This window comes from Indicator indicator, chromosome 23, assembly GCF_027791375.1.
Source record: "Indicator indicator isolate 239-I01 chromosome 23, UM_Iind_1.1, whole genome shotgun sequence".
Classification (NCBI taxonomy): Eukaryota; Metazoa; Chordata; class Aves; order Piciformes; family Indicatoridae; genus Indicator; species Indicator indicator.
Window position 1 is genome coordinate 14,416,923 of NC_072032.1, and position 25,130 is coordinate 14,442,052.

General features: G+C 58.8%; 2 protein-coding genes across 2 annotated transcripts; one reads left to right on the top strand and one right to left on the bottom strand.

The window, feature by feature from the left end:
• Positions 1 to 8,399: 8,399 nt before the first annotated feature.
• LOC128974752 (retinol dehydrogenase 13-like) lies at positions 8,400 to 11,384 on the bottom strand. Its single transcript, XM_054391448.1, has 6 exons — positions 11,228 to 11,384; positions 9,784 to 10,023; positions 9,590 to 9,679; positions 9,324 to 9,512; positions 8,685 to 8,791; positions 8,400 to 8,594 (listed from the first exon to the last, which is right to left on the bottom strand). The coding sequence occupies exons 1-6, from the start codon at positions 11,382 to 11,384 to the stop codon at positions 8,400 to 8,402; spliced, it is 978 nt and encodes a 325-aa protein (XP_054247423.1).
• Positions 11,385 to 16,468: 5,084 nt separating this feature from the next.
• WDR54 (WD repeat domain 54) lies at positions 16,469 to 23,827 on the top strand. Its single transcript, XM_054391450.1, has 9 exons — positions 16,469 to 16,687; positions 17,538 to 17,600; positions 17,785 to 17,851; positions 18,779 to 18,835; positions 19,870 to 19,997; positions 21,441 to 21,541; positions 22,430 to 22,592; positions 22,780 to 22,854; positions 23,696 to 23,827. Exons 1-9 carry the CDS (start codon positions 16,469 to 16,471, stop codon positions 23,825 to 23,827), a joined length of 1,005 nt encoding a protein of 334 aa, XP_054247425.1.
• Positions 23,828 to 25,130: the final 1,303 nt, after the last annotated feature.

Consider the following 25,130-nt stretch of genomic DNA (forward strand, 5'->3'; position numbering starts at 1 on the left):
ATCTGAAACAAGCCTGGCCAGGCCAGAGAGTGTGAGCAGGAACCTCATGAAGGTCAGCAATGGTAAGTGTGGGGTCCTGCACCAGCACAGGTGAGGAGCTGACCTGCTGGGAAGCAGCTCTGTGCAGGAGGATCTGGGAGTGCTGGTGGACAAGAAGTTCACTGTGAGCCAGCAATGTGCCCTCATGGCCAAGGAGGCCAGTGGGATCCTGGGGTGCATGAAGTCTGTGGCCAGCGGGTTGAGGGAGGTTCTAGTCCCCTTTTACTCTGCTCTAGGGAGGCCTCATCTTGAGTACAGGGTCCAGGTCTGGGCTCCCCAGTTCAACAGAGACAGGCAACTGCTGGAGAGAGTCCAGCAGAGGCTACAAAGCTGCTGAGGGGCCTGGAGCAGTCTGTGAGGAGCAAAGGCTGAGAGCCCTGGGGGTGTTTGGGCCAGAGAAGAGCAGCCCCAGAGGGGATCTGAGCAATGCTCAGCAAGAGCTAAAGGGTGAGGGGCAAGAGGCTGGGGACAGATTTCGAGTGGTGCCCAGGGACAGAATAAGGGCAGCAAAGCTTCCTGAGTCATAAGCTGCTCAGTTTTCCAGCAAACTCGGGTTCAGAGAAGAGACTCTAAAAATGGCACTTCGAGGTTCACTCTTCATTGTGTTAGTATGAATCCAGACTGAATTTGATGAGCTTAAGGCTTTTAATTAAACTCTAAGCTCTATAGATTGTTCCAGGTGACCTGAAACTCAGCCTGGGGACCTCTCTGTTCTTGATGGAGAATGACTGTAAGGGAAGCTTGACCTGCACCAGCTCCTCCTCCTCATCTGTTCTGGGTTCTGAAGGGCAGAACAGCACAGTGCAGTGGGTAGGTCTGTGACAGGATGAGAGGAATCAGACTCAGGTTGTGCCAAGGGAAGTTTCAGGTTGGACATGAAGCACGATTTATTCTCCCAAAGGGTTGTCAAGCCCTAGAACAGGCTGCCCAGGGCACTGGGATAGTCCCCATTCCTGGAAGGATTCCAAAACTGTGGAGATGTGGTGCTAAAAACATGGTTTAGTGATGGGTTTATGATTGAACTCAATGGTCTTTAAGGTCTCCTCCATCCCAAATGATTCCATTATATCAAAGGCAAATTCTAGCCCTGTAGCTGATGCAAGAACCAAAGAAATATCAACTCCAGCACTACCAGGAGCAGAATAAACTTATTTCTGCCTCCCAAGAGCCACCTAAATGAGGCCAATAACACACAAGAAAAAAATCTGCTGAGCCATTAAAAACCTGAATTAAGCCTCTGCACTGCCAACCAGTGCACACTGTGTGCTACAGCCAGGCTGAAGCCCCCACACCCACCAGTACTGTCCCATAAACTCTTCATGCTTCCCACGTGTCCCTGTCACAAAGTGTCCCCTCTTACATTCAGACCGTGATCTTTGTGGGGCACAGAGCATCCCTCATACTGTCCCTGCCCCCACGGGACACAGGACAGGTCTCACCCTGCACACCCGCAGTGCAGGGACGATTCTGTGACGGGCACAACACCCAGGACACAGCAGGAGCTCACCCACACTGCCGCTCAGGACCAGGAGGAGGCTACCGAGATGCCTCAGCTATTTCAAACGGCATCAGATGCACGTTGTTACCGCAGTGCCACCCACCGCCAGCCACTGGAGGAGGGGACACTGCTGCCAGCACCCCAGCCCAGCACCGCTGAGCACCCCGTTTGCGAGCCAGAATGGATGCATGGCACTAGGACCCGGCGGGCGCTGCGAGCCTGCGCCCTGCACAGCTGCAGCACCGCAGCGCCGCAGCCACCGCGGCACAACGCCGGCTGCGGGCTTCGTGCCCCAGACCCGACCATTTCCCTCGGGGCTTTAAAAGGCAAACTCTGCGGATCGCAATCGACGTGCCAGCAGCGCTGCCAGGGGACAGTAACCACGGAAACAGCCTGAAAAGATGCCGCGGACCAGCTCCGGCTCCCCGGCAGCGGGAGGAGGTCAGTCACGTTCGGTTCATCTCCATCAAACCATCGCTCATTATTTCATCCCCGAGCCCCTCCCGTGGCCACCGAACCCCAGCCATTGCCATGTCGGTGCCAGTCAGCCCTCACCGGTTTAATTACAGCCAGAAAAGCTGATTTAAATACCACCCTGCTCAGCTTTATTGCTCCAAGATCAAGCAAAACTCTTTATTCCTTCTTGCTTTATTGCTCCAAGATCAACCAAAACTGTGAGACTTCGACCAGCTGCTTCCTTGCAGCACTGACCCAACCACCTTCAATTCTTTCTTGGAGTAATTACCATCCCTAATGAACTTCTCTTGTCATGGAATTCCCAGCCAGCAGCCCCCTTTCCCTCCGAGGGCAGGGATTCCAGGCATACCATCACCTCTCACCACTCAGTGGTGGCATCATCTGGGGATGCTGGGCATTTTATAGCCCATAAAACCCAATTAATCCATCAATCAATCACCCAGCAGAGAATTCCTCCTGTGCCAAGAGGAGGATCCAGCCAAGGTGCTGTGTGCCCAGCTCAACAGCTCCTGCCTGGCCACAGCCCATTTTCTGCCTCACTGCTTTGCACTCTTCAGGTATTTTCAAGACAAATTTGCAGACTCTTTAGGAAAGGTGGAAACCACCCCCCCTGGGATTCAGCTTCCGCAGGTCCTGCTGTGGATCTGGGGCTTTGCAGTGTGTTAGTAGAACACAACTGCCTGAGGGAGAACCTTGCCTGGCAGAGCTGCTCCCCACACAACCTCCTGCTACCAAAAACAAACAAAAACTGCTCCTTCTTTCCCCTCAGACATTCCCAATGAAGTTTAGGGATGTTTAATTCAGGAAGAGCACCCACGAAGTGGGTCACAGGCACTGCTTTGGTGCTTAGAAAGAAAGAAAAGAGAGAAATCAGACCAAGGTCACACACCAGACCTTGGCAGGATCTTAAAACCCAAACACAACATCCACCTCCCAGTTAAGGACCAGCCCAGCCCTTCCTGGTGAGTTTTGCTCAGGGAGTCTTGCGCCACACATAAAGGAACTGGGAGGTTTTGCTATCAAGCACAGAAAACAAGCAGCACTGGGCTGGTTTGTGCTTGTCTCTGCAGCACTGCAGAGTGCAGCAAGGCCACACACACACAGGTTTTGCTGGGTGCACACTGCAGGAGCTCCGAAACCAGCCACGATTCACCATCACCAGAACCACAAGGAAAGGTTCTATTTGTTGAGGAGAAGTATGGAGTCCACAGAAGCTTTCCTCTGGCAGGGCTGCAGGGTGCAGCTGGAGGGGTCAACCCCCAGACAGCTCAGCTGCACAGAACAGCCCCAGCTTGCTGTCTGAAGGCACCAAGAGACCCATTTAGCAGCAAATACCCAGCACAGCCCCTCAGCTCATACACCACACTTTGGGGAACCCCTCCAGGGCTGTCCCTGCACTGGGAAGCAGGAAAGGAGGATGGAAATGTGACAGTGCTAGGGATGGGGTCTCCTCTTTGAGGGTCTCCTTCCCCTGAGGGGCACAAGGCCACAGCAGCCATGAAGAGCTAACATGACAGTGGCAGCAGCACAGGGTGAGGCACCACCACAGCCATCATGCTTGGGCTGAGCACCAGGGACATTCTGTGACACAGTCCAAATGTGAGGCTTGTGGCCCTCACCTTGCACGGGAGAAAATGGGATCCATTCAACCCCAAGTGATCAGAAAGATTCAAGCTGCTGATCAGATGCAGCAGGGCTGAAGACTGGCACAACACATGGGCACACACCCTACAGTCCCATGGGCCACAAAACAAGGGCCATGGTCCAGTGTTAATTTGATCAGTTAATTATCCTGCTGACTAATGAGGGCTCTGGTTTGTACTCCTGTGTGCCCAGCACACAGCACTCAGCTATCAGAGCCACACTGTACCTTTACTGGACTGTATGGAAGAGAATGTGTTTGTGGATTGGGCTAGATGACTTTTAAAGTCCCTTCCAAGCCAAAGCATCCCAGGATCCCATCAAATACCCAGGCACAACAATTCCTGTTCTCTTCTTGCCCACTGAACTGCCGATCAGCCCCATGGCAACTTCCCAATGGCTGAGTCACTCCTACTCCACCTCCAAACCCAACTATTTCTAATCCCAAAGCTGACCCTTTCAGCTTGTGCAGCTTCTGGTCCTTTCTAAATACTACTTCTCAAATCTCCACTTCTTAGTCTCATAAGGTTTTGGCTCAACTTCAAATTCAGAACCCCTGTTTCTTGGCAGCACTGGGTTCACAGTTGGACTTGATGATCTTAAAGGTCTATTCAGTTCCATGATTCTATTCCATCTATGATTCTATTCCATCCAGACAGGTGTGATGCAGGTTTTCAGCACAAAATCCTGGCTCCCCACCATGGGAACTGCTGAAAGAGGCTGGGACCACGAGCAGGCTCTGCTCAGATGCGAGACCTTCTCCTCTTTCACAACTAAGCTCCAGCTCAGTGAACGCTTAAAGCTCATGCTGAGGGTGGCAGCTGCATAATGAGCCCTGTCCTCACTAGAAGAGGGGTTCCCATGGCAATCCAGGGTGACTCTGTTGGGTTTTTTTTCCCCCCATGGAACAGATTCCTTCATCCCAAACGAGCCCACCATGGAATCACGCTGCTGCATCCCACACGAGGGAGCCAGTCACCGTGTCCCAGTCGGACAGAAGGCTTCCAGCACCACGCTGAGGGAAAAGGTGAATTACACAGGAAACAACCCCAAAACCTGCAGCTACAAACAGCAGCAGGGAAAGACTACTCTTTTTTTTAACCCAGCACTGCCCCCTTCCCCAACAGACACTCCATGAGAGTTGGGTTCCCCAGCACTGCCCCTCCCCTAGTGGACACCCCATGGGGATGGGGGTCGCCCAGTACTGCTCCCCCGCCTCCAAATCCTCCATGGGTGGGTGTTGGGGTACATCAGCACTGACACACACACTACCCCAACAGCTACCCCATGGAAAAGATGAGAGATCCCTCAGCGCTAACCCAGCGTCGACCCCAACCTTACACATCCCACGGGGGGAAGCTGAGACCTCCCGACGGCGCCTCACAGCCCCACCCACAGCCCTATGAAGGGAAGGGGATGCTCCGCATCCCAGTATTGACGTTTCACCTTCTTCTCCACCAAAACACGCACTAGAAGGCAGGAGAAACCCCCTCCCGATTCCAGGACCCACCCAAGGCCGCCTCCGCCCGGTACCTGCCGCCCGACCGCTCCTTAGCGCCGGTCCCCGCCTCCCGCCCTCAGAGACCAGGGGTCCGGCCCGCAAGGCCCCCACTAGGCCTCTCCAGGCTGCCCGCAGCGTTGCCTCCCCGCGATTCTACGCGCGCCTGGCCCACATTTGTGCAGGCATTAGTTAGGGCAGCCCTACGGGAGTCAGAAGGGCGGAAGGGGTTCTCGGAACTGGTCATGCGTATTGACGGAAGTGAAGCTGGCGGGGTGGCCTAGTAGACGGGCACGTCTTGTTGCCGGTAAAAGGGGACGCAATGGGGCGGGAGCTGCCGGCGCTGATGGGGCTGGGTCCTCCCCGACGGGGCTGGGTCCTCCCCGACGGGGAGGTGCAGCTGGGACTGGAGGAGGAAGCGGAACGGCGCGTGGAGCTGTCGGTAAGTGCTGCAGGCCAGGCAGCGGCTACTGGACGGGCGGCTCCCACAGCCCCATCTGCTGTCCCAGTGAACTGAGTACTGTGTCTGGCTGGGGGTCCCACAGGTGGCATGCTGCTAGTACTCAGACGGTTTTCCCGTGTCGGGGCCTTTCTAACCACAGCTAAATCCGTGCTGGTTGGTCCAGTGTACTCTCATCCACTGAGTATCTGGAGGGGCTTTTCCTGGTTCGTGAGATCTCACCTGCCTGGAGATTCCTTCCAGGCAGGAGATCATGGAATCGTGGAATTTTGTGGATTGGAAAAGAAATTCAAGGTCCTTGAGTCCGACTGTTAACGCAGCACTGCCAGGTCACCACTAAATCATGTCCTTTAGCGCCACATCTACGTGCCCCCGCTGTCCTTTCCCCCCCACAGCAGCCAGATGCCGAGGAGAAAGGAAGTGGCAGCACTGCGCAGCCTCTGCTTGCAGAGCCTGGCCCAGCACATGCAGAGCCTCTGGGTGAAGGACTACAGCGAGAACTACCTGGATGAGTACCAGTTCCGCTTTGTCATGGGTCCCTTTAACGACCTGGGTGAGTGCTAGAGGCCAAGCACCTCCTCTGCAAGGAGGAGGAAGATGGGTGAGTGGTGCCAGGACTCTCGGTCTGACACTTAGTCTCTCCACAGCTGGCAGCTTGGTGCAGGAGCTGATCCAGCTGCTGGGCGAGAGCCGGCGCCTGACGCGGGCAGCACTTCACCTGCTCCTGGTGCCACACCTGCAGGAGCTCAGCCTGCGGCCATGCCCCAGCCTGGCCAGCAACGCTGTTGGCCAGCTCATCACCATGCGCTGCAAGGTCAGTGGGCACGGTGCCCACCCACCCTGGGGCTTTGGGTGCCCACCCACTATGCAGTGGGACAAGAAAAGCAGGGCTGGGAACTGTCCATCCGTCCTGGAGCTGGGAGAGCAGGCTTAGGTGTGCCCATGCTCCACAAGGCTGGCAGTGCCCAACTCTGTGGGTCTAGGGGAGTAGGAATGGGGGTGCCTACCCCCTGTGGAACTGGCGGAGCAGGAATGGGATTGCCCACCTTCTGTGGGGCTGGAGGAGCAGGAGCAGGGGTGCCCACCCTCCATGGGTGGATGTTGTGGGGCTGAGGGGTGTCAGGGTCCCCCCTGTATCCCCTGCCTACCGAAGGTCTCCCTCTCTGTGCTGTGGCAGAACCTGAGCTCCCTGGACCTGCAGGGCTGCAACCGGCTCTCGGTGGACGTTCTGGTGGACCTAGCTGAGGGGCTGCCACAGCTTTGCCAGCTGAGGCTGGCAGGGACCCAGGCCAACGTCCAGGTGCTCTCGGCTGTGGGCTCCTGCTGTCGGCACCTGCGCGAGCTGGATGTGTCCTGCTGCAAGAAGGTGTCCCCCCGCGCCCTGCGGCACCTGGCCTACGACCCCCTGGCCCAGACCCTCTGCTGCCCCAACCTCCGCATCCTGCTGGCCCGTGACGTGGAGCCGGTGGACGACATGGTGCCAGCATTGGCCTTCCTGCTGCTGGCCCTGCCACGCTTGGAGTTTCTGGCCCACAGTGCAGTGCCAGAAGCTCTCCACCTCTTCTACAAGTGCCAGTTTGATGACACAGAGGATACTGAGGGTTTTCCCTCACTGGCAGAGCTGGCACAGCAACGAGGGGCTGTCCCTGGGGGCCCCCCACTCACCCTGTCCCTTCAGCACATAGAGGAGGTAGAGGAGCTGGCTCTGGCCACCATCCATGCCATCTGTCCTCAAACCAAGGAGGCCAGTGTGTGGCTAGGGGACACCCCTGGCCTGGCAAGCAGCTGGGAACTGCTAGGCTGGGACCGCCTGGCCCGACTCACCCTGGGCTGTGTCGGGCAGCAGAGCCGGATGCTGACAGAGGTGCTGCCACTGCTGCAGAGACTGGGCCCTCGCCTGCAGAGCCTGGGCCTGCATGGCTTCTGCTGCCAGGATGAAGTCTCACTGCCCACCCTGCTTGCCAGCTGCCCCAGCCTGCAGGCCTTCAGCGCCGAGCTGCATGCCATGCCGGACTCAAAAGCCCACCTTGAGGTCCCAGAGGACCCTCCACACTGGGCCACCGACCTGCTGCCCCACAGCCTCACCCAGCTCCGGAGCTTCTCACTGGCCCTGGCCAGCACCACTGACGTCTTCCCTGCGTGGCACAGGTTGGCATTGTGTGCCACACTGGCCTCCCTGCTGTGCCACACTCCACACCTCCAGACCCTTCACCTGCTCAGTGTCCCCTTCCCACTGGACTCGGTGTTTGAGACGGTGCTGGCAGCACCAGGGCCACCACTACTTGAGCTGCAGGAGCTCTCACTGGCCAAGAGCTCTGTGTCCAGTGAGACTGTGTGGCTCCTGCTGAGCTCTGAGAGTCACCTGCGCCGCTTGGACCTGTCCCACTGCTGGAACATCCTCCGGAGGGACTACGACAGCTTTGTGAAGATGGTGCAGACACAGCAGCTGGAGCTGGACATTACCTGGGAGTAGCCAGAGTCTTTAATAAATGACTTAGGCCATGCCCCATGCCACCATTTGTGCCCATTGCGGTGGTTGTCCTGGCACAGCTGGGCTCTGTGCCCACTCTTTCCCTTTGGGAAGGGGCTGGGGGGGGGCTGATTGCAAGGGGGTGAGCCCCCTGTGCTGTACTTCAGGGTGCAGCTGCCTGCACCCTGGCACAGGTTGCCCAGCACCTACATGGCACTGGCATCTCCCTGGCAGCATGCATCCCTATGACCCAGGTTGCTGCAGGGATCCTGGCACAGCAGCTGACAAAACCAGCTGTGGCACAGCCACTGCTGGTTCAGTGCTGGGGTCTGTCCTCAAGCCCTGTCAGCCTCTCCGACTCCTCCCAGAGCTTGCGAGCCAGCCCAGCGTCACGACCAGCTGGGGCGGGCAGTGCCAGCCCACAGTCGCTCTTGAAGTACTTGCCCGTGATGCCCGACGCCTCCTCTGCCACAGCGCAGTAGATGGTGCTGATGGCCCCCTGCTCTGGCGACTGTGGACAAAGTGCAGTGAGGAGGGGGCCTGGCAGCCCCCTGCCCACCCCGCTGCCATGGGAGGAGATGTGTGGGCACTGCCCCCTCACCTTGAGGAAGGGGCGGATGAGGAAGAAGAGGGTGCGCATGGCCCAGCCGAAGTGACGCATGATGCTGGTGTTCACCACGCCAGGACTTAGTGCATTGCTGGTCACCCCTGCCCAACCACACTCTTGGCACCATGCCCTCAGGGCCCCTGGCACAGGCTTGGTCCCTGGGACCTGAATGTCACTCAAGCCTGGGCATGGCACAGGGGCTCCACCATGCCACAGCACCAGAGATGCCCCAAGGGATGTGATCATCCCTGGTCAAGGTGCATGGAGGTGTCCCAGAGAAGGCTGAGACCCACCCTGACCCCATCATGCACATCCTGGCATAGCAGCATAAGGATGGGCTGCAGCCCTCCCTGGGAGCTCCTTGGCACAGTATGGCACGGCCATTTGTGGCATGGTGCAGTACAGCATGGCATGGTATGGCCATGTATGGCATGGCACAGCTCAGCAGGGTACTGCTGGGCATTGTATGACATGGCATGGCTGTACTTAGCACAGAAGAGCCAGGCATGACAAGGCAAGGCACATTATGGCACTGCGTGTCATGGAATAGCCACAGCCATGCATGGCACCGCCCAGCACAGCATGGTACGGCTCGTCAGGGTACTGCATGGCACGGCACAGCCTGGCACCCACCTGTGCCTTGCAGCCGCCGGGACAGCTCGGCACTGAAGAGGACGTTCATCAGCTTGGTGCTGTTGTAGGCAGCGTCGTAGGCCCCGGGCCGCTGCTGCCCGGTAAGGTACCGGCCGTCAGCGGTGCCTGCGCTGTGCCGCAGCGACGAGACATTGACCACACGGGCAGGCGCCGAAGCCTTCAGCAGGTCTGCGTGGGGCAGGGGCGGTGAGTGGGAAGGGGTCACCGGCAGCCTCGCAGGCCCCCGGCAGCCCTCTAGCGCTCACCCAGCAGCAGGTTGGTGAGCAGGAAGGGGCCCAGGTAGTTGGTGGCGAAGGTCATCTCCAGGCCCTCCGGCGTGACAGCGAAAGGCAGCCCTGGGCGAGGGGAGACAGGTTGGCCAGGAGCCGGGCAGCGATGAGAAGCTGGACTCCGGCCGGGGCTGGCTGGGGCCCGACCCTGACACCGGCGCAGAGCGTACCGGTGACGCCGGCGTTATTCACCAGCACGTCCAGCCGCGTCTCTTCCCGCAGCACAGACTGGGCGAAGGCTCGCACCGAGGCCAGCGAGCTGGTGTCCAGCAGCCGCAGCAGCACTGAGGGGTTGCCCGTCGCCGCCCGGATCTCCTCCACCGCCGCCTGGCCCCGCTCCTGGCTCCGGCATGCCAGGATGGTGCGAGCGTTCCTGCGGGCCAGGTCCATGGCCACACATTTGCCAATCCCTGCGCCACGGAGAGGTGATCCCCAACGGGTCCCCGTGGTGAGGGGTCCCTGGGGGATCCGTGTCCTTGTCCGTGGGGCCGCGGCAGCCCTGGGAGCAAGGCAGGACTGTAGAGGGGGACCCTATCCTGGGCAGTTCAGTCACTGCCAGGAGCCCAGTGCCCACCCCACAGAGGGTGTCGGAGGGGCACTGTTCCAGGCTCTCTGGTACGGTGTGGCTGTGTGGGGATGGGGACAGGGATGAGGACGAGGGTGGTGCAGAAAGGAGCTGGTGGTAGCATCTCACTGCAGGTCAGTCGATGGCTCACTCTGGACCACTCAGGCAGGATGGTGACTACAGCCATGGCCACCAAACCCATCCAGCAGCACAGCACTGGCACTATGCTCCAGTGCAGTGGGAAACAACAGGCACTCAGAGGGACATGGACACATCTGGGGCCACCCTGTCCCTGGGCATACCCTGGAACACCCCACATGGAAGGGGACACATCAACATATGAGCTCCATGGGTCCCATTGGCCCTAGCTCTGCCAGTCCCAGCCCAATACCTTGCAGTGGGACATAGGTGGAAGCAGTGACCCCACTCCCAGCACAAGTTTCTGGCTCCAACACAGTGTGGTGCCCATGGTGCTGGGCAGCATGGTGGCAGCTGGAACACTGCCAGCAGCGCAGTGACCTTGGCTGTCAGTCATTAACCTGGTTGGGGCAGAGTCCATCTGCAGAAGCTGGGCAGGGGCTGGGGGCACAACTGCCCAGAGCCCAGTGAGGCTGAGCTGCTGCTGGCTGGAGGATGCCAGCTCACCGAGGACCAGCTACCAAGCACAGGAGGCAGTGTGCAGCAGCCAGTGCAGTGCAGAGGATGTCTGCTGGCACTCTGGCTGCAAGCACAGGCCACCAGTAGTGCATTGTGTGTGCCCAGGGATCAGCCACCATTCCTGCAGCCACTGGCACCGCCAAAGCTGGGGCTGTGGTCCCAAAGCTGGGGAAGCAAGACCCACATCCCCTGCGGGCCACCCCACAGCACCACCATCACCCCTATGCATGCCACCAGCCCATTCTCGATCCTGAGGGGACAGGGAGCTGCCACCATCCCCGGCTCTGGCTGCCAAAGGTCCCATGGCCAGGTAGGATCCTACCCCCATGTCCTGCACCTCCCCAGCCCCACGCCAAGCCCCACAGCACTGGCACTCCCCTGCCACCGCTCACCGCTGTTGGCTCCGGTAACGATCACTGTCTTGCCAGTCAGGTCAGTGGAACACCTGCGGGGGTCCCAGCATTGTCTCCTCTGTGCCCAGAGGAGCAGCCCCAGAAGCAGTGTGAGCAGGAACCAGCATGGGTGGCTGCAGGCACTCAGCAGATCCATATCTGGGCACTGTGATATGCCTAGGGTACAGAGTCTGGCTCAGGTTGGAGGTCAGCCCTGGACTTTGCCCAGCCCAGCAGCTCTGGTATGGCAAGATCCCCCCTGCTCCCCAAAACCCCAGGAGCAGCCAGTGGGGAAGTTCCTCACTGAGATTGTTCCTTGAGAGGGGCAGAGCCACCTATTTCTCCGTGGGATGGGAAGGCAAGCTGGTTTAGCAGGCTTTGAGACCAATCAGCAGGTGCCTGCATGCAAAACTGCCAGAGAGCTGAAGAAGGGAGCCTCAGGAAGATAAGATGGCCCTGTTTGAGCTAAAAGTGATGAAGCAGGTCTCAAAATACATAAACACCCAACTCCAACGCAGCTTTTGAGGGCCAGGTTGCCTGAGTTCCCTCAGTATGATGATTCCCAGTCGTGAGACCACCTTGCAGCCAGGGCAGTTACCACGGACAATCCCCAGTCTGTTGTATCTGTCACTTTAAAACAGAGGAGACTCCACAACCTCTCTGGGCAGCCTGAGCCTTGTCTCCAGCACCCTCACAGCAAGCAATTTTTGTCTCATGTTCAGATGGAACCTCCTGGGTTCCAGTTTGTGCCCATTACCCCTTGTCCTGTCACTGGACACCACTAAAAAGACTCTGGCTCCATCATCTTATCCCCCATTCTTTAGCTCTCAGGATGCTCTTGTCCAGGCTAAGCAGCCCAAGGTCCCTCAGCCTCTCCTCCTCACAGAGATGCTCCAGCACCCTTCAGCATCTTTGTGGCTTCTGTTGGACTCTTTCCAATAGTTCTCTGTCTCTCTTGAACTGGAGAGCCCAGACCTAGATGTAGTATTCCAGATGTGCACTCCCTAGGGCAGAATAGAGGAAGAAAACCTCCCTCGACGTGCTGGCCACACTCTTCTTCATTCAGCCCAGGAGACTGTTGGCCTTCTTGGCCATCAGGGCACAGTGCAGGTTCATGCTGAACTTATCTGCCAGCACTCTGGGGTCCTTTTCCACAGATCTGCTTCCTACCATGTCAACCCTTCACCTTGTACACCAGTACAGGGGTTGGTTCCTCCTCAAGTGCAGGGCCCTACACTTGTCCTTGTTGAACTTCATGAGGTTCCTGCTCACCTATGCCAGCCCTGAGGCAGCCACTGCAGGATGGGCAATGCTCACTGGGCGCCCCAAGATCCCCATCTTGTCAGCGCTGTCAGGGGGGGTTAGAATCACAGAATCAGTTTGGTTGGAAGAGACCTTTAAGATCATCAAGTCCAACCCTTAAGCTGGCACTGCCAGGTCACTACTAAACCATGTCACTCAGCACCACATCTACACAGCTTTGAAACCCCTCCAGGGACAGAGACTCTAAGCAGCAAAACAGAAGCTTCCCCCAGGAATGCTCCACCTTTCCCAGGGCTCCCACAGCCTCTGGTGCTGGATAAGCATAGCTGGCCCCACACTATGGTTGGACTCAATTATCTTAACAGACTTTTCCAACCTAGATAGTTCCATGATTCCAAGCAGCTGCCATTCCCTGGCTTCCAAAGCCTCTGGTGTTACCTTGGCACCGGGCTCCCACCCCAGCTGAGCTGTCCCAGTGCATCACCCCACACTAGCACAGCCAAAACCAGCTTCTTTATAGAAAAACCGAGATGGCGCTTGCTCAGCCAGAGCCCTGCTGAAGCCACCAAATAGCCCCAGGGCTCCCAGCCCCACCAGCCTCAGTGGCTGTCAGTGAAAGGGGCAGAGCAGCTTGGCGATGGGCACGCCTCTGAGGGCAGGGACACGGGTCAGCGACGCAGCTGGGGACGTGGTGTGGTAACAACCCTGGGGAGAGCTCACACGGGAAAGCCCTGCTGAATCCTTCTCGTTTCTCGTTTGGTGGCAAATCGGCTGCGTGTGGCTGCAGGAGGTTGTGGTGAGACGTGTGCTAGAGGGGCTGGCAGCATCATGGGCTGCTGAGGACCCTGTTCGGGTGCCAGAGCCACGGTGTGACAGCCACACGGCTGATCTTCAGCACGGGACCAGATCTGAGGGACAGAAACCTCTTTATTTTATGTCTGATTTCTTTGACAGAACTGGCAAAAGGCACCGAGCTCCAGCCTCACTGGCAGAGCGGCCGTGCCACTTTCAGCGCCCAGCCCCGTGCCAGCCCCGTGGTGATGCCGTGTGGAGTGGAAACGTGCTGAAAGCCACGGGTGAGGAACCTGCCGAGGGCAGCGTCTTCTCCTGGAGCTTGAGCATCCAGGTGAGGGCAGCATCCAGCCAGACACCCGGGCCGGGCTGCTGGGGCCTCCCGGGAGGTGCTGCCTTCAGTCCTTGCTCTCGCCCGCGACCTGCCTGGCAGTGATGGCCGGGAGGGGCACCGTGGGGTGGATGGGTCTCAAGCTCTGCTCGGTCTCTTCTTCTTTCTCGTCCTCCTCTTCCTTCTCGTCCTCTTCAACCTCCTGCTTCACACTGGTGTCCCATCTGATGGTCACACGAGGGGCCAGCCGGACAGAGCCGAGTGGCTGGGGCAGGTCGCCGGTGGGCTGCGGGGATCCCGGGAGGGGAGCCTGGAGCTGTGTCCCCCTCGTAGGGACCAGCCCCCGCGGCAGCCGCGAGCTGTCCCTCTCTGATCCCCGGCTGTGCCAGCGGGCACCATAGGGATGTGCCAGCGGCTTGGCCTTTGGGTCCAGCACCTCGACCTGCGGCCAGATCCAGGGCTCGGGCCGGCGGTGAAAGCCCAGCCTGGGGACCCCCGGAGTGGTGTTGGATCCCTTCTGCTTCGGCCTTGGCCACATCATGGTCGGACTGGCACAGGAGGGAGATGGAAGTGGTGACACCTGGCTGCTGCCCCTCACCGTGCTGCTGCCCTTTACATCCCTGTGGGGTGACCACAGTGGACACCATCCCTGCTCTGGCTGCCCTGGGGATGGGCAGGGGTCTGGTGGCCTGGCTGGGTGGAGTGGGGCTGGCTGAGGTGGCAGGGACTGAGCATGGGGATGTTTTCTTTTGGGGGACCGAGGAGCAACGGCCATTTTGTCTGGATGTGATGGCACTGGCTCAGGGAGGGTGGCACTGGTGTTGGGGACTTGAATGGAACATTGGGGTGACAGAGGGTGAGCTTCAGTCTCAGCAACCACAAGGGGGTCCTGCCTTTCCTGTTGGCACAGGGTCTGTGCACCAGAGACCTGTCAGGGAGAGAGCAAAGGGGGTCACTGGAGTGGGCTGGGGGTGTTGGCCTCCTGGCCACCTTGGCACAGACCCTCTGGCTACCTCAGAGGGTGTGGGGAGGATGACTGTGCCTTGCCAGGATCCGTGTGGCAGCATCCTCAGGACCTCCCAGATGAGACCAGGGGGTTAGGGAACGTCCCCTCAGGCTAGTCAGGACCAAGGTGAGTTCGGGTCTGACTCACCTCTCCTTCGCCCAGGGACAGATGGGCACACTGGGTGGGAACGCATCCCTGTGCCCAGGAGTCTGTGGTGAGGGGCTCAGGCTCCTCGTCCTCCTGCCAAGTGCCATCTGCATCCTTGAGGTCCAAATCTCCCTCATCCCGTGCCAGGAAATGCCACTGGGCAATGTGCAAGATGGCATCCCGTGCCTGGGACACCACAAAGGGCACAAGCTGCCAAGAGAGCCAGTGATGAGACTTCCACCATGTGCCATTGGTGCCCTGCAACCTTGTCCCTCTCCCACACCATGGAACGGGAGCTGCGAGGGACCTGCGGGCACCAGGATCCCCCTGAAAGCAGGGTGTGGGTACCTCACCTGCTGAGCCATATCAGCTTTGAGGCACCCATCCATCACACGGTCCAAGAGCTCAGCAAGGATGTCCCCAACATCCCTGTCCCCCTGCTCAGCCTCCAGCAGGTGCAGCCACTCATCCTCAGGCAGCTGCCTGGACACCACATCAGCATGGCTGGTGGCCACGTTGGGCTGCCGGGACTTGTCCACCCGTGACTTGGAGGTGGCTGCTCGCTCCCGGGGGATCATTTTCTGCAGGGACACACAACAGCAATGGCAGCTGGGGCTGGGGGCAGACACATCTCGGGAGCCACACCCGTGCCAGCACACCTCAGCAGCTCATCTCCGTACACCCCAGTACACCCCAGTGCACTCCGACAGACCTCAGTATACCCCAGCACATCCCAATGCTCCACAGTTCACCCCAGTACACCCCAATATTCCCAAATACATCCCAATACACCCAAACACTCCCCAGCGCACCCAGTACACCCCAAGACTCCCAAATACCTCCCAGTACACCCAAACACTCCCCAGCACACCCAGTACACCCCAATACTCCCAAATACCTCCCAGTACACCCAAACACTCCCCAGCACACCCAGTACACCCCAATACTCCCCAGTACTCCCCTGCACACCCCAATATACCCGTCCCAGTTCACTCCCGCCCGTCCCCCGCCCCCTCGCCCAGGCCCCCTCGGAGAGCGTTCCGGTCTCCATGGCAACCCTGCTCCCGCCGCGCCTGGTGATGTCGTCACTGAGCGGTGGCGCTTACGTCATCACTGAGCGACGCCGTCTCCATGGCTGCGGCCGACACCGTGTAAGGCTGGGGGTGGCGCGCCGGGGCGGCTGTCGGGGTCCTGGGAAGGGTATGAGGGTCCAGAGAGGGGTAAAGGGGGGCCCAGGAGGGGTACGGTGGTCTGAGGAGGGGCGACAGGGTGGGGGATCCCCAGGGCCAGGTGGTCTTGGGGCCAACAGGGTCCTGGAAGAGGGGATGGAAGTCCCAAGTGGTGGTTAAGGGTCCCGGGAGAGTGGACCGAGGGGAACCCCGGGGCGGGGAGTCTCGGAGAGGCAGGGTCCCGGGAAGGGGGATGGGGGGCCCAGGAGGGTTAAATGGGTCCGAAGAGGGGGGTACGAAATATCCGGGACGAGGGGGGAACCCAGGGGCGGGGGTTCCTGAGGATGGCGGGGGGCCAGGGAGCGTTACGGGTGTTGTGGGAGGACTACAGGGAGCCCGGGAGGAGCACAGGGAGGACCCAGGGGTGGGCCTGAAGGGTACAGGGAGTGTGGCGAGGCTTCGGGCTGCTGCTGGGATGTGGCGCCCCAGTGCGGCTCTGCCCCTCGGAGCTGCCCAGTACCGTTCCCCGCAGGATGTACCGGAAGGAGCCGAGCGTCCCGCTGCGGAGCAGCAGCGCGGCTCTGTACAACAACCTGAGCGTGCTGCGGGCGGGCGGGCGGCCGCTCACCTGCTTCGGGGCTGTGCACGGGCCCAGCCTCAGCCTGGTCACTGCCGACGGGCTCGGCTTCACCCACCGGCAGCTGCCGGCCAAGGAGGCGGGCACGGCCCTCAGCACCTCTCTCCTCACCCAGGTTAGGGGCTGCGGTGGGGACATGACCCCATGTGGGTGGGATAAAGGGCTCCAGGTGGGTGGTGGATACTTTGCTGGGTAAAGAACTGGCTGATGGCTAGGCCCAGCGTGGTGGGGACTGGGGTTAAATGCAGTTGGTGGATGGTCACAAGTGGCATCCTCAGGGGTCAGGACTGGGTCCAGTTCTGTCCAGTCTCTTTGTGCATGGAGATCGAGGGGATCAAGGCACACCATGAGTCAGTTCACAGACAACACAAAGTTGGGCAGGAGTGTTGACCTGCTGGAGGTCTGGGATGCTCTGCAAAGGGATCTGGCTGGGATAGATCAATAGGCTGAGGCCAGGGGGATGAGATTCAACAAGACCAAGTGTTTGGTCCTGCACTTGGGTCATAACAACCCCATGAACACTCTAGGCTTGGGGCAGAGTCACTGGAAAGTGCCCAGTGGAAATGGACCTGAGAGTGTTGCTTGACAACAGCTGAACATGAGCCAGGGTGTGTCCAGGTGGCCATGAAGGCCACCAGCATCCTGGCTTGGATCAACAATACTGTGGCCACCAGGACCAGGACAGGATTCTTCTCTTGTACTCAGCACTGGTGAGGCCACACCTTGAATACCAAGTTCAGTTTGGGGCCTAGTTACAGGCAGGTGTAGAGGGAAGGAGCCTTCTGGAAGGTTTGGGAGACCTTGGAGAGATCCCCAAGGGCAGTAGGGACCCACCTCCTGTAGCCTGTGACAGAAGCTAGAAACAGGCCTGCCCCAGGGTGCCTGGGGACTGTCCCTGCCCCAGCAGGTGAGGTGCTCGGGGTTGCCCCATCTTTGGCCCCATTCTAAGCTGCCATTCCTTCCAGGCTGCGTGGTGTGTCCTGCCATCACGGGTCCTGCTGGTGCTGACCTCCCAGAAAGGGATCCAGGTGAGGAGATTTCCATGGAGGGTGGAAAGTGAAGTCGTGACCATGGGAACTCACTGTGAAGACAGCTGGGGTCTGGGGGGACCCAGGGAGCCACCACTTTCTGGTGGGGCAGCAGTTGTGCCTGAAGCCATAAAAGAAGCTTCCCCACCCTCTTGACCCTCACCCTGCTGCTTTTCCTCTCCAGATGTATGAGTCTGATGGCTCCATCATGGTTTATTGGCACGCGCTGGACGTCGCAGAGCATCCTTCAGGTAAATTGGTGACACCAAGCTGAGTAGTGCAGGTGACACACCTGAGAGAGAGAATCCATCCAGAGGGAGCTGGAGAGGTGGGACTGTGTGAACCTCATGAAGTTTACAAAGCCAGGTGCAAGCTCCTGGACCTGAACTGGGGCAGTCCCCAGTATCAACACAGATTGAGGATGAAGGGCTGAAGAGCAGCCCTGTGGAGAAGGACCTGGGGGTGCTGGTGGGTGAAAAGCTGGACATGAGCTGGCACCAAGCATCCACAGTCCAGACATGTCCTGGGCTGATCCCCAGCAGTGTGGGCAGCAGGGGCAGGGAGGGGATTCTGCCCCTCTGCTCTGCTCTGCTGAGACCCCACCTGCAGTGCTGGGGCCAGCTCTGGGACCTGTTTGAGTAGGGCCAGAGAAACGCTTACAGTGAGGGTGGTGAGACACTGGCCCAAGGTTCCCAAAGAGGTGGTAGAAGCCCCATTCCTGGAACCATTCCAGGTCAGGTTGTTTGGGACTCTGAGCAACCTGATCTAGTTGCAGATGTCCCTGCTGACTGCAGGGAGGTTGAACTAGATGATATTTAAAGGTCCCTTCCAAGCCAAACCATTCCCTGACTCCATGAATCCTGTAGTGCAGCCTGGTTCTCCTGGCCTGCATCTCCCCCGAGCAGCCTCACTCCCAGACCCAGCTGGGACCATGCCAGGACAGAGCAGCTTAGCAGAAGGATCTGGGAAAAGTCACTGCGTCTTACTGACTCCTCTGTCCTGGCGTCATGGGAACCCAGGGAGGCTGGGAAGGGGCTCAGAAAGGGCCCAGCATGGCAGGGACAGAGCTCACACCGAAGACAAAACCAGGCTGGGCTCCTGGTGCCTCGCAACGTGGCGCTGCCCTCCCAGTTGCTGGGAACGGCCTCAGGTCAGGACCTGCTCTGGTTTCCTTTCAGCACAAGCAGTGTTTGCTCGAGGGATTGCTGCAGCTGGAGGACACTTCATCTGCGTGGGTGAGCTGGGAAGGGAAGAGGGGGCAAGGGGGGTCCCAGGGAAAACGTGAGGCCAGCTGAGGGAAATACTGAAGTTCACCAAGGGCAAGCCTAGGGTCCTGTGGCTGGGGAAGAACAACCTCCTGCACCAGGACAGGTGAGGGGTGACCTGCTGCAAAGCAGCTCTGCAGCTTAGGACCTGAGAGTGCTGTTGGACAAGAAGTTCACTATGAGGCAGCAATGTATCTTCATGCCCAAGAAGGCAAATGGCCTCCTGGGGTACATGAAGAGGACCATGACCAGCAGGTCAAGGGAGGTTCTCCTGCCCCTCTATTCCACCCTAGGGAGGCCACAGCTGGAGTATTGTGTCCAGTTCTGGGCTCTCCTGTTCGAGAGGGAAACAGAACTACTGGAGAGAATCCAGCAGAGGTTGGATGCTGAGGGGCCTGGAGCATCTCTGTGAGGAGGAAAGGCTGAGAGCCCTGGGGCTGTTGAGCCTGGAGGAGGGAGCCCCAGAGGGGATCTGAGCAATGCTCAGCAAGAGCTAAAGGAGGGGAGGCAAGAGGAGGGGGCCAGACTCTTTTTAGTGGTGCCCAGTGACAGGACAACAGGCAAAGGATACAAACTAGAACCCAGGAGGTTCCATGTGAACATGAGGAGAAACTTGTTTGCTGAGGGGGTGCTGGAGCCCTGGAGCAGGCTGCCCAGAGAGGCTGTGGAGTCTCCTTTTCTGGAGAGATTCCAGACCCACCTGGACATTACAATCCTGGGCAACCTGCTGTGGGTGACCCTGCTTTAGCAGGGAGCTTGGACTAGATGATCCCCAGAGGTCCCTTCTAACCCTACCATGCTGGGATTCTGTGAGGGGGCTGGGGTTGGCCTTGGAGCTGTTCTGGGATGACAAGAGGGCAGCTTGGCAAGCAGCATCTATGAGGAGCAGCCCCATGGGATCAGAGGGTCTCAGGGGAAGCAAGGTGCCCTTCTGGGGCTTCATCCCCAGGATGTGAGGTGGGACAAGCTCCTCCACGCTGATCCCTGCTCCGTCCTGTCTGCAGGGACATCCTCGGGGTCAGTGCTTGTGTTTGACATCCCCCCAAAAGGAACAAACATCACAGTGAGCGAGGTCCTGGAGGAGCACCGCGATGCCATCACCGACATCGCCTCAGAGCTGGCGCAGGCTCCGGTATGCAGCAAGTTGGTGCTTGTTGGCTGAGGGAGATGGCAGGGCCCATGGTGCCAGAGGGCTGGCAGCGAGGACATCAGCCATCACCTAAGCCATCCTGGGGACACCAGCTCCAGGAGCTGAGGTTCACCCAGTCCCCAGCTGTGGTGAGCTGTTCCAAGGATGCAGCTCCTCACCCTGGTCACCAGGGCTTCCCGTGGCCAACCCAAGCTCACAGACCAGCACAAGCTGTCCCCATCCCATCAGTGTCCAGCTGGTCTTTGCCTTCTTGCCCCTTTGGTCCTCGTGTTTCTCATCTGGCTGGATCCTAGCCCTGGAAACCTAAATGCTCAAGGAGAGGAGCAGCAAGGGTGGGGAAGGACCTGTTCCCCCACACACAGCAAGACTCATTGCTGGCCCAGAGCATCCCATAATCCATCAGGATGTGTGCCAGGGTTGTGGGATAAAAGCAAATGAGCAAAACTGGCTATGAATAATGAAAATTAACTAAAATTAAAGTTCCTGCCATTAGAGCTGTGAGCTACTGTAGCAGCCCCTGAGAGAAGGGCACAAGATGTGTCCTGCCTGTGTCTCTAGGGCCATCCTGAGGTGCTAGGACAGATTCCTGGACTGGGCTTCCTGCAGCTCAGCTCCTTCTGGCTGGCATCTCTGCATGGAATTAGGGAATCATTTTGGTTGGAAGAGACCTTTATGATCATTGAGTCCAACCCTTAACCCAGCACTGCCAGGTCGCCACCAAACCATAACCTTCAGCACCACATCTCAACAGCTTTGAAACCCCTCCAGGGATGGGGATTCCATCATTGTCCTGGGCAGCCTGGGCCAGGCCTTGACAACCTTTTGGGGGAAGAAATTGTTTGTCATGTTCAATCTAAGAGTGCAGATGCACTGCCTGGCTCCTCGTTACTGGCTGCACCCTTCCCAACCAGGACACTTTCTCTAATTAGTCACATTAATATTCTCTGTTGGGCCTTCCCCTGCACCATTAATTGATTCCCAATTAGCCTGGATAGGGCTGGCTTTTGCAGAACCCACTCTGTCCCCTGCCCCTGTCTGCACTGACTCCTCTGACACCGCTCTGGACTTTGCTCTGTGGTTGAGGCAGGAGACAGTCCCCAGCATGTGGGTCCCAGGTGCTGGGGGGTGAGGAGTGTCAAATTTGGGCATGGAGGGAGGGGACACAGGGATTCTCCCTAAAATTCCTGATAGGTGGAATTAGCGCTGCCAAAGGCAGATGTGCCTGAGCTGCGATGCCCACGGGAGCCAGGCCTGGCCCCACTTGCTCACCAAAGCCATCAGCACTCTGTGACCTGTTAAACTTTAAGTTCGTTCTGCTGTTGGCTCTGGCTCTGCTCTGTAGCAGTTTTTGTGGTGCAGGGAACTGGAGCAACCAGAACTTTCTGCCGGTGACAGAGCCAGCTTGACCCCACCTCTGCTTCACAGGCTGGAGCTGGTGATGTGGTGACTGCTGATGACGCTGGCACCCTCTGTGTCTGGAGCTCTGGAGAGGAGTTCACCTTGCTCAGCAAGATCCTGGCCTTTGGGTGAGCCCATGGGTTGGGGGGAGCCACGTGGGGGGGTCTCCTTCTTGTCTGGTGTTGGACATCCTTGGCCAAACCGTGACAGTGTCTGGTGAGGGGACACCCAGCATCAGCCCCCACACACAGGTCTGGGGAGGAGGTGACATGTTCCTAAGCTACAGGCTTGGGGAAGTGTGGCTGAAAGCTGTCTGGCAGAAAGGGACCCAGGGATTCTAATGGACAAGCAGCTGAATAGGAGCCAGCAGTGTGCCCAGGTGGCCAAGAGAGCCAAAGGCATCCTGGCTGGGATCAGAAATGCTCTGTCCAGCAGGAGCAGGGAGGGGATTGTCCCCTGGGACTCAGCTCTGGTGAGGCCACACCTTGAATGTCATGTCCAGTTTTGGGCACTTCAGTACAGAAGAGATGTGGAGGTGCTGGAGCCAGGGCAGAGGAGGGCAACGAAGCTGGGGAAGGGCCTGGAGAATAAATCTGATGAAGAGTGACTGAACAAGCTGGGGATGGTTAGTTTGGAGAAGAGGAGGCTGAGGGGAGACCTCATTGCTCTGTACAAATACCTGAAAGGAGGTTGTAGAGAGGTTGCTGCTGGGCTGTCTCATAGGTAATTAGTGATAGAACAAGAGGGAATGGCCTCAAGCTGTGACTGGGTAGGTCTAGACTGGACAGTAGGAAAAAAATTTTCCCAGCAAGAGAGCTTAGGGATTGGAATGAGCTACCCAGGGAGGTGGTGGAGTCCCCAAGCCTGGCTGTGTTTAAATGTGGTTTGGATGTGGTGCTTGGGGCTCTGGTTTAGGGGTGACCCTTGTGGGGTAGGGTTCTGGGTTGGACTTGGTGATCCTGAGGGGCTTTCCCAACCTGAATGTTTCTGTGATTCTGCGATGCCCCTGTGCCCAGCTGCTCCTGCTCCTCAGTGAAGCTGTGGCAGGGCGTCGTGGCTGCGGGCTATGGGAATGGGCAGATCCGGCTGTACGAGGCAGCCACCGGCGTCCTGCACGCAGAGGTCAACGCTCACGCCCGCTGGATCTATGCCCTGGACCTGGCCCCACAGACAGGAAAGGTAGGGCCAGCCGTGCCGTGGCTCCCTGACATGTGTGCCACATCCTCATCCCGTATCCCACCCCGCATCCTGCCAGCCTGCAGCGTGGCAAGGGGCTGCTCGCTTGCCCCAGCACACGGCACTGTCACCTCTGTGCCATCCCTCTGGCCTCCCCAGTGCCCACAGCTGCTGCCCCTTTCTGTTGCAGCTGCTGTCGGGTGCAGAGGACTCTTTTGTTCATGTCTGGAAGATCAGCAGGAACCCAGACACGGATGATGTGGAGGTGAGTGTGGGTAGTGGCAGCCCTCAGTGGGGAGCTTGTGGCATGTTCATGGCACACCAAGATGTTGTGGGGCTGTGGTGCCACTTCTGCTCTGTCTGACCAGCGTGTGGTTCTTGTGCCAGTGCTGGTTTTCCTTCCCCTGTAATGGCCACACCTCGAATCCTGGGTTCAGTTTTGGGCCCCTCACTCCAAGATGGACATAGAAGTGCTGGAGGCACGTTGCCCACAAGAAGGGCAATGAAGCTGCTGAAGGGTCTAGAACACAAATCTTGTGAGGAGCAGCTCAGGGACCTGGGGTTGTTTAGTCTGGAGAAAAGGAGGCTGAGGGGAGACCTTCTGGCTCTCTACAGCTCCCTGAAAGGAAGTTGGAATCATCTTGGGGTTGGTCTCTTCTCCTAAGGAACAAATGACAGGACAAGAGAAAACCACCTCAAGTTGCCCCAGAGGAGGTTTAGCTTGGACATGAGGAACCATTTCTTCCTGTTGAGGCTGGTCAAAGCCTGGCCCAGGCTGCCCAGGAATGGAGTCCCCATCCCTGGAGGGGTTTTGAAGCTGTGGGGATGTGGTACTGAAGGGCCATGGCTTAGTGGTGACCTGGCAGTGCTGGGTTAAAGCTTGGACTCAATCTTAAAGGTCTTTTCCAGCCCAAATGATTCCATGATTCTATGCCATGATTCCATGACTCCATGTCATGGCAAGTCCACTGACCCCGCCACAGTCCCTGCCCATTGCCACAAGGTGATGCTGCCACAGGCAGGCAGGGGCCTGGCACCGAGTACCTGGCTGTGGTGGGTTCTGCTTCCCCCAACCTCGGCCACCTGCCGCCTCTGCCCTGCTGCAGATCGAGCACTGCCACGCCGAGTGTGTGACCGACACCCAGGTGTGTGGTGCCCGCTTCTGTGACCCCGAGGGACTCTCCTTCGCCGTCACCGGCTACGACCTGAGCGAGATCTTCCGCTACAGCCGGCCATAGGCTGCCAGCCGGCAGGGCACAGGGACACCCAGCAGGCACCGGCGTCACCTGGGGCTGTTGGCACTGTGAGCGAGGAGGGGGTCCCGCGCCCATCCCCCCCAGCTTCTGCTCGGTGGCGCCTGGGGTGGAAATCTGCGTGCCAGCAGAGCTGAGCCAGGATCTCCATCGCTCCCACACCAAACCTGCCCTCTGTGTGCTGCGTCCACACATGGGGAACGTGGTCTTGGAGCCGCTCCGGCTACTCAGGACCCCAGGAGAGGTGGGAAGGGTCCCTGCAGCCCTTCCTGGAGGGCAGGTGGTGTTGGCAGCAGGGCTGGAAGCAGAAGCAGCTCCTCTCTTCCCAGCCTGATTCAGACGGGAGTGGGTCCAGGCCAAACCTGTGTTACATGCTGCTCTGGCCCACAGAGCCTCGGGAGCCGGTCCCAGCCGGGGCAGTGTCAGCGTCTCCTGGGTGCAGCACCCATGGGAGCACCCAGTCCCAAGGAATTGCTTACCTGGGAGGAGGAAGAAGAGAGGAGCCTCTTCTCCTCCTCAGGGAGCCGTGGGGACGTGTGGGTTCCCGTGCTGGGACTTTCCAAGCCCAGGGCTGCTGGCCAGATGTGCGAGGCCACAGCTGTGCTCAGGGCTGGAAAAGGCAGCAGCAGCTGCCAGGAGCCTCCCAGGAGCACCCCCATGGGTCACTGCCGTGTCCTGTCCCCTCACCCCATGCCCCTGTTCTTGCCCTGTGTTCCTCCTAAGCTGGCTTTTACCCAGACCTAGAATTGGAGACTGGGGGACAGCCACTGCACCCAGACACCCCCCAGGCTCTGCCCCAGCCCCTTCCCTGGGGGGTTGCCCTGCCTAGCCCTCCTGTCCCTGCTGATGGGACACCAGAGAGAAGCTTGGCCTGCAGCTCCACTCCCAGGGCCCTAGAGGTCTGGGGGGGGACAACAACGACACAGGGGGCTGTGGGTTGAACTCAGCCTGTTTCAGGCCCCAGGATGGGGAGTAGAATCCCCAGCCCCTCCTGCTATGCTGCAGCCAGGAATATGACCTCCCCTGATGCTGCCTGACCCCAAACTATGGGGCACAGACCTCTCCCCACCCATGCAGCCCAGATATCCCCCCCATCCTGTGTGCCCTAGTCATATCCCTGCCCCAAACACCCCCCATCTATGAGCTACACCCCTCAGGTGGGGTCAGTCCCCCCACATTCCTGTTCCTCACCACCCTCCATGAGCTGTATAACCTCCCCCCACCATGATAAATGCACCTGAATAAAGCCTCCTCCCTGGCACTCCTTTGGGGGGGGTGTGTCTGTGTG